The 15,639-nt window shown below is 36.6% G+C and overlaps 1 protein-coding gene across 3 annotated transcripts in view; it reads left to right on the forward strand.

The window, feature by feature from the left end:
• CASP8AP2 (caspase 8 associated protein 2) overlaps window positions 1–15,277 on the forward strand; it is a 61,362-nt gene extending 46,085 nt beyond the window's left edge. The window contains exons 6-10 of one of the 3 annotated variants that reach the window (XM_057489418.1): window positions 4,385–6,597; window positions 7,122–10,227; window positions 11,243–11,342; window positions 11,767–11,819; window positions 14,152–15,277. In XM_057489418.1, coding sequence (XP_057345401.1) covers window positions 4,385–6,597; window positions 7,122–10,227; window positions 11,243–11,342; window positions 11,767–11,819; window positions 14,152–14,155 — 5,476 coding nt within the window. In that variant the 3' untranslated portion in view covers window positions 14,156–15,277. Of the gene's footprint in view, window positions 1–4,384; window positions 6,598–7,121; window positions 10,228–11,242; window positions 11,343–11,766; window positions 11,824–14,151 lie in introns of those variants that run through there. The other 2 variants (XM_057489416.1, XM_057489417.1) reach the window with 2 other exon arrangements.
• The last annotated feature ends 362 nt before the right edge of the window (window positions 15,278–15,639 follow it).

Genomic DNA, 15,639 nt, shown 5'->3' on the forward strand with positions numbered 1-15,639 from the left:
AAACTGCTGCCTCTGCTTTGGGTCTCAGTGGGACCTGTGGATAATGCGTGTCCTCCACAAGCGGTTGGAGTCTCAGCCTCCAGAGTGTTCCAGCTGTCCCTGGTGTCCAGCCCTGATCATCAGCAGAACCCAATGCACTGTGGACTCATGTTCCCACAGCAGTTCCCCAGGGCCAGGTGTGCAGGGTTCCTGGGTGCCTGTCCTGTCCCCACTGTTCCCCTTCCTCCGTCCTGTGGGCTAGGTTGAGGGAAGGACTTGAGTCCCAGTCAGTCTTGGCTCTGCCACTTAACCATTTTCTGTGTAGTCTCTTCTTCCCCAGGTGTAGGTGGCATGTTCTGCAGTCTTCAGGTTGTTTTCAGGTTTAGTTGTATTTGCTGTAGTTGCTGCTTCCTTGGTGTGTGTGTGTGTGTGTTTCCACCTTGCCTTCCTACTCTGCCCTCTTTTTCTCCATCCCACTCCCAGCCCATTCCAAATTACTAAACTAATGAGGGCATTTTGTGCTCCTATCCTGTGTTAATAGAAAACCATTAAACTATTTCTCATTTGTATGTTCTGTTCTCTCTCAGATAGCTTTATATATTTTTTTGTTTTGGTGGGTTAAGGCATATTCTTCTCCAGAGAATTTCACCCTCCTTCCCTTCCACAGTCAAACCTCCAGAACAGGTATTTAAACTGGCTCTATCTGTTTCCTATTTGTACTCCTGAACACATTCCACTCTGAATTCTGCCTCTGTTGGTTCACCAAAATAGCTGTCATTTTGGTTACCAGTGACTGCCACTAAATCCATCAAATAATTTTTCTTGTCATTTTAAATTGTCCTCACATGCTGTTTGCCAAAGTTGACCTTCCTTTCTTAAAATAGTCTCTCTGGCTTTCAGGATTCTTAGTTTTCTTCCTCGTTTTGAGATTTATATCTGTACTTGGCCAGGTTGGAATTCCTCAATGGATAAACCTATATCTTTTCTTTTCTCTAACAACATTTTGTTATGAGGTAATCTCACTTATCAGGTCATTTCCATTTATATGTATGTAATTACTTCACATCTGTATATAATTTTTAAAGTTATTTCATACAAAACTGAATTTACTATTAAAACTCAGTTTCCTAGCTAAGTGGATTTACCATCATCACATTTAGCTGGTACAAGCTAGAGACCTAGGGTAGGCTGAACATTTAATTTATTATCCAAACCACTTTTGAGAACTGAAGGGAGTGCTATAAATAATTATACCGAGATTGCTTGGCCAACTTGGACCCACAGTCACTCTGCCTGGAGTTGTCATTGACACTTACTGCTTAATCATCCTCAGATCGAAATTCACCACCATGTTCTGTTGATTTTTATATCCTTATAATCTCTCAAATCATTCATCTCTCTTCATTTCTACAGTCATTGCTGCTCATCAAGTCTCATCTAAACTGGCAGTAGTCTTTGTGCTGTTATCTTTGCATCCACTCTTGCTCTTTCTAGTCTCTGGTTTGTCTCTTCTCAATATTACAGCCACAGGACACTTTCTAAAGCACAAGTTTGGACATCTCACTATCACAGAACCACCCCATCCCCACAACCTTTCTTGATTAAAACACATCAAAGGCTTCTCATTGTTCTTAGGATAAAAGATTATAAATCTTAACTTGACCCACAAGGCATTTCATAGTATGGCCTGAACTACTTCTCAGGCCTTGCGTTCAGTGTTTACCTTTGCTCTAGGTGTCATAGCTGGTCCATTACTTTGGCATTCTTTTGCTTCCTGAGATATACCATGAGCTCTGCCTCTGCGTGGACTATTTTTATTCTCTGGAATGCTTGTCTCCTTAATGTGCTAAATACCTGCTCATTCTTAGGTGTCAGCATAAACTTGCTAAATACCTGCTCATCCTTATGTGGTAGCATAAACATCCTTTTCACAGTGGTATTTGTATAAGCTCCCTGACTAGGTCAGATCTCTCTTCTGTAGCTTTCATGTATGCTTGCAGTCTTTATCATCTTGAATAGGATTACTTGATTAATATCTTTCTCTTCCACTAAATTGTAAGCTTCATGGGAGTGGGAACCATGTCTGGGTACCCTCACCGTATTATCGAGCACCCAGCACAGTCCCGGGCATAAGGTAGGTAACTCAATAAATGATTGAAGAGTGAATGAGGACAACCTTATGTGGGGACCTTATGGCATAAAGCACTTCAGGCCTTTTGAAAATGAAGGTGGTGATGTGTGTTTAATTTAAATCCCACCAGTACAGCTGGTATGATTGTTTCCTGAAGTGTTGGGGAAATATATATATTTGAATCTTTAGAAGAGGGGTGTGATGTTTGAACAGAATGTAAAGAGAAACTAGGTGAATGTATCATGAGAGATTGTTTGATGTTGTTATACATATCTAATAAATATTCTGTCAGATAGTTGTGCTTTTTAATTGTGAGCTATAACTGGTATTCTAATGGAAAATGTGTATCGTTTTGTTGAAACTTCATGTTTAATACGAAAGACAGGAATATTAACATAAGGTAAAAGTTTAAGAGTGTAAATTCTAGAAACTTTAATGTGAAGGTTTATTTTAAAGTAAAACTTCTGTTAACTTATTTAGTGTATAGTTATTCTAAATATATCATAAGCTTTATGGGATAGAACTATCTTTTAGGAGCTTATAGTTTAATAAGCATGATGATGCATATATCACATGCATATCAGTTGTTCAGTATGAGTATTTTCTTGCATACATTTATTGCAGATATCTCCCATTCTATGATTAGTCTATCACTCTCTTTACTTTGCCTTGTGAGGAACAGAAGTTCTTAATTTTAGTGAAATTCAGTTTGTTAGACCTTTTTCTTAGTTTGCTATTAATGCTTTCTATATTCACATTTTCCCAGTTGTCTCAAAGGTAGCTTCTAACATCTGGTTTTTTGAGTCAGCACCTGTATTAGTTTGCCAGCTGCCATAACAAAGTACTAGAAACAAAGTATGGGTGGATTTCATAACAGAAATTTATTGCCTCACAATTCTGGAGACTAGGAGTCCAAGATGAAGTCATTAGCCAAGTTGTTCCTTCCGAGGGCTGTTTGATGGAAGGAGCTTTTCCAGGCCTCTCTCCTTGGCTTGCAGGTGGCTGCTTTCTTCCTGTGTCTCTTCACACTGTTTTTCTCCACACATATCTCTGTGTCCCTATTTCCCTTTTTTATAAGGACATTAATTATAGCAAATTACCTCACTTTGATTATTTCTGTAAAGACCCCATTTCCAAATAAGGTCACATTTTCAGATACTGGGGGTTAGGAATTCAATGTATAAATTTTGAGGGACTACAATTCAACCTGTAAGAAGGTCAATATAAGGTCTACACATTGCTTAGGTTGTATGTCTTCTATGTCCTCTTTTGTTTTATGAAAATTTCCCCTATTCCTCCCCTTTTAAGTTTTGTTCTCTATACATGTAGTACTGATTAGGAATAGATTTATGGAAATTCAAGGAAGTAAGGGAAGTTGAGGAAGATCGACATGTAATATTACAAAAAACCACAATGAGCTGTTTACATTTTATTGTTAGGAAAACTGACAGTTTTCTGAAAATGAATGTAAAATCTTAATTAAGACTTAGGCTTTTTTTTGTTTTGTTTTGTTTTAATTAATGTGTCATTGATATACCATCTTAATGAAGGTTTCACATAAGCAACATTGTGGTTTCAACATTTCCCCCTAATATCGAGTACCTCCCACCCCATTGCAATCACTGTCCATCAGCGTAGTAAGATGCTATAGAGTCATTACTTGTCTTTGCTGTGCTATACTGGACTTAGGCTTTTTTTTCCAAACAATAAATACATGCCATAAAGAATCACAATTATGTTCCCTTTTATTTTTGCGTAGTATGTGCCGCTTTAAGATGGGTATTGATGCTTTTGCTTTATTGTGAGATTGTGAGACAGAAACTCGAGTAGAGACTCACACAGAGTTCTGTTTTGATTGTCTATGCTGTCCAGCAAGGTTTTGCTTTTCCTTCTGTTCCAGTTGGGTTAGAGTAAGTGAGGACAAAAAATTAAGTCACTGTTTCAGAAGCAGTGAATATGTGGGTAGTTTGAGAGTTGTGTGACTGTCTTGAAGCAGGTCTGAAAGATATTGGCAGATGCTAGGATAGAACCGAGGGTCCTCCATACTTTCTTTGAGCAAAGCAAGTGAAAGAGTTCCTTGTTTTGAGAACTGGCACATTCAGTTGGAAGCTAGTAAATTCTCACCACTCATGCCTTTATACAAAGTAAAATTAATTTTGCCAATACATGGGTCCCCAAATTTTAAAGTATATCACATGTGATTAAAATTGGGATTATTAAAAGGAGGAAAAGAGATTAACTTTGTTTTTTGTTTTAATTTCTATTTCTCAATAGATTGTCTGAGTTTCCACATTTTCGAAATAATCATAAAGCTGCAAGGACATCAGATATAGTTAAAACAAAAGATTTTAAATCCAGATCTCCCCATTTGGATGATTGCTCAAAGACTGATCACAAAGCAAAAAGTGATGTTTCTAAAGGTGTACATCATAGCACTTCACTGCCAAACCTCGAAAAGGAAGGGAAATCACATTCTGAGAAAAAAAGCACTTTGCATTTGCCTACAACTGTTGAAAAACACTGCACCAATGGCAGTTGGTCACATACCCATTATCCAGTTAGTGAGGGCAGCGCAAAGGAGGATAATAGACGAGGGAGAAAAGATATTAGACATAGTCAGTATAGCAGGGGAACTGACAGAATACGAAAAGACTTAAATACTAGCGGTGGTGATGGTGAACTGAGGAACACGGAGGCTGGTCAAAGGCTTCAAGGACGAACTGAGAAATATGGTAAAGGTGAAACAAAGGCAGAAAGCAAAAATTCAAAGTTTAAAAGTAACACAGATTTGGATTATAAAAATGAACACATTAGTTCTTCTTGGGAAAAAGAGATCTCTAGAGAAAGGTCACACAGTCGAGTAGAATCTCAAACTGACAAAAAACTAGAAAGACAAAGTGAAAGATTACAAAGTACAAATAGAAAAGAACTTAAATCACAAGACAAAGAAGAGAGAAAAGTTGATCAAACACCTAAATCAGTAGTAAAAGACCAGGATCATTGGAGAAGATCTGAACGAGCATCACTTCCTCATTCTAAGAACGAAATAACAAAGTCTTCTTACAATTGCAGTAAATACCATCTAGAAGAGAGAAGAGGAAGGGAAGAGTGTAAAAGAGACAGGGGTGTAAGTAATCATAGTTTTCAAGAAGGAAGGTGTCCATCCTCTCTTTCAACAAGTAGAACTCACAAATACTTGGACTCCAGGGAAGTTGATGCTGTGCACCAATGGGAAAATACACCTTTAAAAGCAGAAAGACATAGAACTGAAGATAAGAGGATAAGAGAACGAGAAAGCAAAGAAGAAAATAGGCATATGAGAAATGAAAAAAGAACACCTATAGAACATTTTCAGAAGACTAACAAAGAAACTAAGAAAACCACTTCTGATTTAAAGAGACAGAATGAGCCAAAAAATGATAAAGGTGATGTTTCTAATAATGATGTTTCTGAAGGAGTGGATAATAAAGAGCTTGCAGTTAAAGCAGAGAGTGGTCCAAATGAAACAAAAAAGAAAGACTTAAAGTTGAGTTTTATGGAAAAGTTGAACTTAACTCTTTCTCCTGCTAAAAAGCAACCTGTTTCTCAGGATAATCAACATAAAATAACCAATACTCCCAAATCCAGTGGCATAGGTGATTTGGAGTCCCTGGTGCAGACTGAAACAGTGACGTGTGTTCCTTCTGTCAGTGGACATATCACAGAAGATAACAAATCAGAAGTACTGAAACCAAAGGATGTGCTTACAGCACCATCTGAATCCAGGACCAGTATCCCAGAAAGAAAAATAGAAGAAGAAAATTGTTTGTTTGTTAAATCTGTTGAGAATGCTTCACACTGTGATATGCCTGTGCCCATCTGTGATGCAGAGACTTCCTTTCCAGCACCTGTGGAAATGGAACAAACAGAATCTTTGTTGCCATCAGCAGAAATGGAACAAATCATTAATGGTGCAACAGTTCCTGTGGCAGTGGACATATTACAAACAAATGTTTCTCAGAACTTTGACTTGGAATTGGATAACAAAAATGATTTAAGTTCTTGTAGTATTTCTGAAGGTAGGGAAAAGAAGGAGGCTTTTTCAACAGAAGTGGCCAAATCCAATGACAGCATTTTGCAGCCCTCAATTGAAGAAGCTGGAAGTTTGCCAGTAGTCCTTTCAGAAGATGTCAAGCCAAAATTTGAGCCTTCTCTTGTAGATACACCACTGGTTGAGGGTAAGTTTTGTCATTTGGAGTCTTGCTTACCTAAAGAGACTCTGGAATCTTCACTTCCGCATACTGAGTTAATGGACCACAGGATGGAAATTGGTGAAACAAACTCAGTCTGTCATGATGATGAGAACTCGGTTCTGAGCATTGATCTTAATCACCTGAGACCTATTCCAGAAGCCATCAGTCCTCTGAATAGTCCACTGAGACCTGTAGCAAAAGTTATTAGACTGGAAAGCCCATCTCGAATTCCATTGTATAATAACAGTCATAAAGGTAATTGTTTATGTTATCTTCTATAACTTTTTGTGAGGATGTAAAATATGTAGTAAGAAGAAATAGTGTTTTTTCTTTTTTATATCACTTAATTAACATATCCAGACCCGTGTTGTTAACTAGAAATATAAATTAAGCCTTTAGTCGTGTAGGTAATTCTTATTTATACAAACAAGGGATCAGTATGAATAGATTGTTTCAGATACTCTTGGCTTGCTTTCAGGTATATTTTTGTTATTGGAAAGGCATACTATAGGTGATGCTGTTAATGTGAAATAAAGATGCCCAAACAGTTGGTTAATGGTCATCTGCATGACCAAACTACACTATCACTGTTGTCATACACCTTCTGAGTACCTTCTGAGGCCAGTAAAGACCAATGACATAAACAAATATTAGGCATTAATATTCTTTAGAATAAAAAAGCTATTAAAATAATGAATTGCCTCAATATTTAATTTTTTGTTATATTTAGTGTGGAAATGTCAGATGACTAAGACTCGGTTGCCTTTTCTCTTCCCCAGATGTGTTTCCACCAAATTCAGCTCATTCTACCTCCAAGAGTCCATCTAATCTCAATAAAGAAAATCAAAAACCAATTCACAAATCTGACAAGTTTTCAGTAACAGACTCCCATAAGAATTCATCTTCAGATGAATTAGAAGAGGGAGAAATTAAAAGTGACAGTGAAAAATCTAAACCACAAAAAAGTTATGAGAAAAGTGCCAAACCTAAAGCTACTGAAGTGCGGAATACAAAAATTAGGAAAAGTACTGTGCATTTGCCCAAAGACAGTGGAAAAACATCTCTAAAAATCCATCAGACTGAAAGCAAATGGAATAAAAGACAAAGTGAATCTAGCAGATCTTCCAAAACAGAAAAGAAAAATAAGACAGTGAGCACCTCTAGCCTAGAAAAAATTGTTCCAATTGCTTCTGCACCCTCTTCTATACGAGAGGTTATGCATATGTTACGAATGATAAGAAAACATGTAAGGAAAAATTACATGAAATTCAAAGTAAAATTTTCATTAGTACAATTTCATAGAATCATTGAGTCAGCAGTTTTGAGTCTTACATCACTAATTAAACACCTTGACTTATCCAAAATCTCTAAGTCAGTAACTACTTTGCAGAAGAATCTCTGTGATGTTATAGAATCCAAACTTAAGCAAGTTAAAAAGAATGGCATAGTAGATCGTTTATTTGAACAGCAACTACCAGGTATGAAAAAAAAATTGTGGAAATTTGTAGATGAACAACTTGATTATTTGTTTGCTAAGCTTAAGAAAATCTTAAGAAAGTTTTGTGATTCCATAAACTTTGGCAGTGACAATGATAAAGGAAGACTTGAAAAGATAAATAAAGGAAAAGCACAATATTCAAATTGTCAGAAGGAGAACAGGGATAACTGCAGCAAAGAAACGCTGAAACAGAAGTCCCCCAAATCAGAGGGTTTTGTTTATTGTAAGTCTTTACTGGGAAGTAAAAAATCTGAGGAAAAACATCATGGCCAGAATAACTCCAATATTAACACAATAAACCATGACATTAAAAAAAGTTTAAACACTTGCTCTGATAATATGAAAAAATCTCATTCTGAAGAGCACTCCTTGGAACTCAAGTGTCCAAGCACCCCAAAGCCAGGAAAAAGTGAAGTTGGTGTCATCGAGGATGCCCAGACATCCCAGCATGCAGCTTTGAAGTCGGAACGCAGCTTTGAGATTCTTACTGAACAGCAAGCATCTAGCCTTACTTTTAATTTAGTGAGTGATGCACAGATGGGGGAAATATTTAAAAGTTTGTTGCAAGATTCTGATCTTTTGGACAGCAGTGTTAACTGTAATGAAAAAAGTGAGTGGGAGTTTAAGACTCCAGAAAAACAGCTGTTAGAGAGTCTCAAATGTGAATCTATGCCAGTTTGTACAACGGAAGAGCTAGTTGCAGGGGAGGGTTCTCCATGTCCTAAAATGATTAGTGATGATAACTGGTCGTTATTGTCCTCTGAGAAAGGTCCATCTCTGTCTTCAGGACTTGCGTTGCCAGTTCATCCTGATGTGTTGGATGAAAGTTGTATGTTTGAAGTGTCGACTAACATAGCTTCAAGTAAAGATCATGTATGTAATTCAGAAAAGAGTAAGCCCTATATTTCTTCCATCCTTCTTGAAGATCTAGCGGTCTCTTTAACAGTACCATCACCTCTCAAGTCAGATGGTCACCTCAGTTTCTTAAAGCCTGAAGTTTTGTCTAGTTCAACCCCTGAGGAAGTGATTAGTGCCCATTTTAGTGAAGATGCTTTACTTGAGGAAGAGGATGCATCGGAACAAGATATTCATTTAGCTCTGGAGTCTGATAATTCAAGCAGTAAATCAAGTTGTTCTTCATCGTGGACAAACTGGTCTGTTGTTCCTGGCTTTCAGTACCATCCTGATCTACCCATGCATGCTGTCATAATGGAAAAGTCCAATGATCATTTCGTTGTGAAAATACAGCGTACAGCACCATCTACCCCCCCTGGTCTGAAACAGAATATGGTGGCTGATGAATCATTGGCATCGTTGCCCAGAGTCGGAAAGGAAACCGATGAAGCAGCAGAGAAAGAATATAGTCCATGTCAGAATGGAGCTTTTAAGGCTGTGGAATTGAACAATTCCAACAAAAATGTTGGTGGCAGTGAATCAGCTCATGAAGAGGAGGACTGTATGATACAAACACAGGTTCCCGATATATACGAATTTCTTAAAGATGCATCAGATAAAGTGGGTCATAGTAATGAAGTGGTTGCTGAGTGTTTCGAGTTGCACCAAGTATGGGAACCAAAAGTGCCTGGAAACATTGAAGAATTGCCTCCAGTGGAAGAAATTCCACATTCTGTTGAGGATCATCTTCCAAATACATACATAGCCCTCACAAAAGGTCCAGTCACTGAGACCAAAAATTTGGGGGAATTCATAGAAGTAACAGTTTTAAATATTGATCAGTTGGAATGTTCCAGTGGCAATTTGGATCAAAACGTTCAAATACTAGACCCTATGCAGCCTGATAATGTAGGTGCTTTTATTGATTTGACAGAAGATGTTTCCAGTGAGAGTAAAACTGAAGGTGATCCTCCTGCTTTATCTGCTGAACACTTGGAATGTCAGGTGATATGTGTAGATGAAGATAACTGTAAGGAAGAAACGGTGCAAGAGGCAAGCAGGCCTTTGGAATGCATTGTTGAGGAAGCCTATATTGATTTGACCTCGGAATCTCCCAGTTCATACGAAGAAAAAAAGGATGATTTAAAACCAGAGTCACTGTCAAATTCTGATAATTCAGTGTTGCCTGGGGCTTTGGATAATGCTCACAAAAAGAGAAAAAGCTTTTCTGATCTAAATGATTCTCAGAAAAAACAGAGAAAGGAAACAGACTTAACCAGTAGGGAAAAGACCAAGCAAAGTACTCAAGATTCTGGTGAAGCTCACCAAAGTAAGGCCAGTAAGAGGAAGGCCCCTGCAGTGACCAAAGTCTCCTCGTCGTTAAAGGGCAGCCCAGGGATTAAGGATCCACCAGAAACACCTGCCACTTCTACAAGCCTTTCTGCAAAGAATATTATTAAAAAGAAGGGAGAAATTATAGTTTCCTGGACAAGGTAAGAATCTTAAGACAAATTAAGTCACTAGGAAATTGTGAGAGGCCAGAAATCTCTTCTGTCATGTCATAATTTTATTCCATCCTAAAATAAGTAAAGTGATATGACTTAAATTCAGAAATGACCAAAGTTGGTAGAAGATATACAGTCTAGGGTACAGTCCAGCTGTACTGTAGAACAATCTAGAACAATGGCTCTTAAGCCAGGGTATGCATTAGCACCATGGACAGAACTTTTCATTGCGTTTTAACTTCACTTTTTCAGGAAAAAAGTTCTTTCATTTCTAAGGAACTGGTATAAGCACAGTTTAGAAGGGAGGAATGACAGGTGTTGAAACAAGGCAGAAAGTGTGTTTGTAATTTGAGTTTTCCCCTAAATTAAGAGTTTCAGAAAAGTTTCATTAACAGATTGTACTTTCAATTTTTTTGTGAACTTCTGAAGAAATACAGATTTAGACCACTCCCCGCCTTCAGACGTAAAGGTAACTGCAGTTGTGAACTGCTGGACTAGAGGTTCATGATCTCTAACTAGAGTACATGAGGGAAGCTGAATTTTGCTGAATGATCAGTTTTGTTTAATACCACAGTCCTCCATGTCTTCATTTCAGGTAATTTACAGATGGCAGAATAAAATCACAGAGATTGTAAGATCATACATTGGTTCAGACTATGTAGAAAAGCAGAGATCTGAGAATTGGAAGATCTGGATCATGTTTGGGCCCTAATTTAAGTACTATATATACATTAAAGATAGAATTAAAAGAAAAATTTTAATTTTGTTTTAGAAAAATGGTACATTTGTTTTAGAAAATTTGGGAATACATTTGAGCTCAAAGATTAAAATCATCCATAATCTTATTTCTTGGCGATAACCTTTGTCAAATATATACACCTTTTCTTTTTCTATGGGTTTTAATAAAAATGTCACCTCCTATTGGTGGACATTAAGGCAGTGGAATTTTTCTTACCTTTTTGCTCTAATCTGCAAAAGTTAAGTAACATTTTTCCTCCTTCAGAAATGATGACCGGGAAATTTTACTGGAGTGTCAGAAAAAAGGGCCATCATTGAAAACATTTTCTTATTTAGCTGCCAAGTTGAATAAAAATTCCGATCAGGTAACTACCCGGTTTTTACTTCTCTGTAGTTTTGTTTCATATGTGTTACTCCTTAGATTGAAATTTTAACATGTTTAAAATATGTAGGTATTTATTAGCCAACTTTACAAAAAGTGTGACTCTTTTTGTAGGACTCTTAAAAACGTGGAGGAAGTTTGAAACAATCGTGATTTTTTAAAAATTGTCTTCAGCATTTACTTATTTGATCACAGTAATTTTGTAGTGATGTTTGCTTAAGAAAATATAATATTGAAAACTTAAAGTAGCAGTCACCTTTAGTATGAAGATATTTAATTTTTCCGAACATTACTTCCTCTCTTTAGTATTGAGGGTAACTTTCTCTCTTTAGATGTCTTGAGAAAATATTTATGAAAGATTAAAAAATATATTATTGAGATAAGTAACACTCATTTTTAATTTTCAGGTCTCAGAAAGATTCCAGCAGCTAATGAAGCTCTTTGAAAAGTCAAAATGCAGGTAGGTAATGGTTATTTACCTTACAGAAGACTGGTAAAAGTAAATGTTTGACACAGTAACTACGCAAGCCTGTTAGTCATCAAAGATGGGAGTAGTAGGTGAGAGACAGTTGGATGAGTTTCTGCTTCAGTCACAGGTTGGAGGACAGTTGCTAGTGCAGGCTTCTAAGATCCCCTCATCCGCAGGGATGTGCTCAGAGTTCAGATCAGCCTGGCATCTCTCCTCAACCTTTCCTTTCTTTTTTCTTAATAATTGACATGCCATATTACATATCTCCTCAGCCTTCTGATTGTTTATTAGTCTAAGGTGAGGGGAAATACATTTGATGATTAATAAGAAATTTTTTTATAGGCAAAAAAACAGAACATCCTTCAGTAACATGTTTCACAGGCAATGATGTCTGTGTAGTCATTGTAATTTAGTATTTTTTGTATTTTAATTAATAGTGATAAAGTGATTTAAAGTACAAAACACATTCATAAACAGGAAAACCATTGTCGCCTGAATAGAGACATGATTTACTGTATTAAATGCTTAATATTAATAATGTTCACAGGTATGTTTTCTTAATTTCTTTAAGCTATTCTTAATAGAAGATTATTCAAGCAATAATATGTGTTGGCAGTTTTTTTTCTGTAAGACCTGAACCAGTTGCTTAAATATTTTGGGCTTTCACCTAAGGAAAATTGTAAACATATATAACATATCGATATTTTCTAACTGATTTGTGGTCATAATTATTTGAACACTAAAACACCTAATTTTATTTTTTTATTGAAGTATCATTGATATACAATTTTATATTGGTTTCAAATACACAACACAGTGGTTCAGCAGTTACCCGCTTTATTAAATCCTCACCTACCCTAGTGCAGTTACTGTCAACATAGAAGGATGTTACAGAATCACTGGCTATATTCTCCATGCTGTACTACTGTCCCCATGACCAATTTATTTTATGATTGAGAATTTTTGTGCCCTTTTACCCCCCTCACCTTCCCCACCACCCTATCCCAAACGTTCACTCATGGTAACTGCCAGTCACTTCTCAGTGTCTATGAGTCACTGCTATTTTAAAACACCCAATTTTAAGTTAAGTTCAAATTTAATTAAATCTGAACAGAACCCTTAATTGGACATAGATGTCTGTGTGAAGGTTCTGAATATTTTTGAGTTATAAATTTGTTTCTAGACCTAATGGAAATTACTTTCCTTAGATATTCTGTTAATTTCAGTATTCTCTCAAAGCATCTAGTTTGCTAATGAGATCTTCAGAAAACATGTAGTTATTTACTGTGAAGTTAAAATTCTATTTATATAATTTAGAATGTCAGATTGAATAATGGGAATTTGAAGAAAAAGCTTTTTTCTAAAAAACCTTTAAAAAATAGTATAAGGCAAAAACGGTCTGATTATTTTTCAGATCCATGGTGCTTTAAAATGTTCACTGTGCTTTAAAATTTTAACCTCCCTTAAGAAGTTAAACTGGGATTTTTGTTTTACCCAAATGTTATTTTAAAATATGACTTCTACAGAGAAAGACAAGTACCAAATGATTTCACTCATATGTGGAGTATAAAAACAAAGGAAAACTGAAGGAACAAAACAGCAGCAGAATCACAGAACCCAAGAATGGACTAACAGTTACCAAAGGGAAATGGACTGGGGAGGATGGGTGTGAAGGGAGGGATAAGGGCGGGGAAAAAGAAAGGGGGCCTTACCATTAGCATGTATAGTGTGGGGGGCACGGGGAGGGCTGTGCAGCACAGAGAAGACAAGTAGTGATTTTACAGCATCTTACTATGCAGATGGACAGTGACTGAAGGGGTTTGTTGGGGGGACTTGGTGAAGGGGGGAGCCTAGTAAACATAATGTCTTTCATGTAATTGTAGAATAATGATACCAAAATAAATAAATAAATAAAGTAAAATAAAATATGACTTCCATTCTCTTGTGAAGATAATATATATTTGTGAAAGAATTAACTTTATCTGGAAGTAAAGCTTATTAGTGTGAAATTTCCAAGTTCCATTACAAACCTAAGATCTCTAAATGGTTTTGATACTTGAGATATGATTTGCTTGCATGATAGCCCAAATCTTACGTTATTTCATTCTTAGCTTTTCTCTTAACTGATTTTTTTTCTCCAAGTACTATTTCATTGAATTATTGTCAAGGTCAGAGTGTTAACAAAGTTACCAAACTGATTTTTTGAAAAGCTATTTCTTTAACACTGGTATTATCTAAGTAGCTCTAATTTAAAAGAATAACACTGTATGAAGTGATCATGTCAGAAAAAGAGAATCATAACTTGCATTCTCTTGCATTACAGATAAGTCGCTGAATTGGAGTCTTCATTGATACTGCATACTCCTCAGAAGCTTGCACTTCCTCATGTTTTAAATGGGAAAGTTGAGGGCAGTTTTACGGCATATTTCATTACTAGATAATAAGCTCCATTTGTTTATACCTGCTGACTGTTTAATCTCAAGTCAGCATGCTCAGCTTGTTCTAGTCATCCGTCTGGTTTGCTTGCCTGTTATTGGTCAAATACTTTTAAACAGGTTAGAACTTGTCATTAACATAAAAGCAGCAATGATGTTGCATTGAAATCTTAGTTTTGATATTTCACAGAAATTACTTTTTCTTTATTCTAGATTTTAAAAAATATTTTTGTAGCATTTTAAACACTGATTATTTAGTTTGCTTTCATCCATTTTTACTTGCTTTTCTTATTGCCTCTCATTTTGGTAAATTGTAAAATACTTTAAATAGTGTACCTGTAAATATGTATAATTACAGTAATGTAAAATGTAAAATACTGTGTGTGTGTGTGTGTGTGTGTGTGTGTGTGTGTACACATAAATGGCTTTGCCTTGCCAAGGATTTTTTTTATCTGTATAAAACAGTTTTGTATAGTTTGTTTTCAATACCAATAATGTGTAAATAAAACCATGTAAAGTTCTGCTACATTTTGATTAGAATGTTTCCTTTACTGTGTTTTAGATAATTAAAAAGGAAAAAAAAAATCTCCCAGGGAAGAGACGTTTGGGGGGGGCGCGGTTATTTTGAAGTGGTTCTTGGTGGTGTGTGGCCTGCTGAATATCTGTGAGTGGACTGATGAGAGAGAACCGGCTGCCTTTGCTGCTTCCTCAGGGCAGGCGCTAGTAAAATGAACCAGACCTCCGCTGCAGGTGACACAACAGCCTTGAGGGGTGGAGATTTGGGTAAAACAGGTAAGGCTGGGCTTGCCCATTATTTGTTCACCCCTCCTCCAGACTCAGAGGACTGAGGGTTATCGTCTAGGCCCTACACTCTAGGAAGCACTTAGGAAATTGCTATTTCTCTCAGGGGTGCCTGAAGGGGAAGCTCTGATCAGAAGGAGTAAGTGATAGATAATACTGAAATAGTTAAGTGTGGTTTTTGTAGTGCTGGGCAGAGCACCATAGGGCTTCTCTTCTTCTGTTTGAATCCCCAGCGTAACCTAGAGGGCTGGTCCAAAGGCCTTCCCCAGGGCACACTACCACTCAGTTCATGAGCCAGAGTAAGGTGATAACGGAGAGATGCCACTGACTGAAAGGTGAACAACAGACTATTAAAGATAATACTAAAGAGAATGAGAAAATCTCAAAGATTGTAGAAGTAAATCATTGTCTAAAGCGGCCAGAATCAGATTGATCTGTCTATTTTTCAAGAGCAATACTGGCTGTAAGAAAATCAAAGTACTGGGCCTAGAATTTTAAATCTATTTAAATTGTTATTCAAATGTGAAGGCTTAGTAAAAACATTAACATTTACCACTCAGATTCACATCGTAAAC

This window comes from Manis pentadactyla, chromosome 12 (genome assembly GCF_030020395.1).
Source record: "Manis pentadactyla isolate mManPen7 chromosome 12, mManPen7.hap1, whole genome shotgun sequence".
Lineage (NCBI taxonomy): Eukaryota > Metazoa > Chordata > Mammalia > Pholidota > Manidae > Manis > Manis pentadactyla.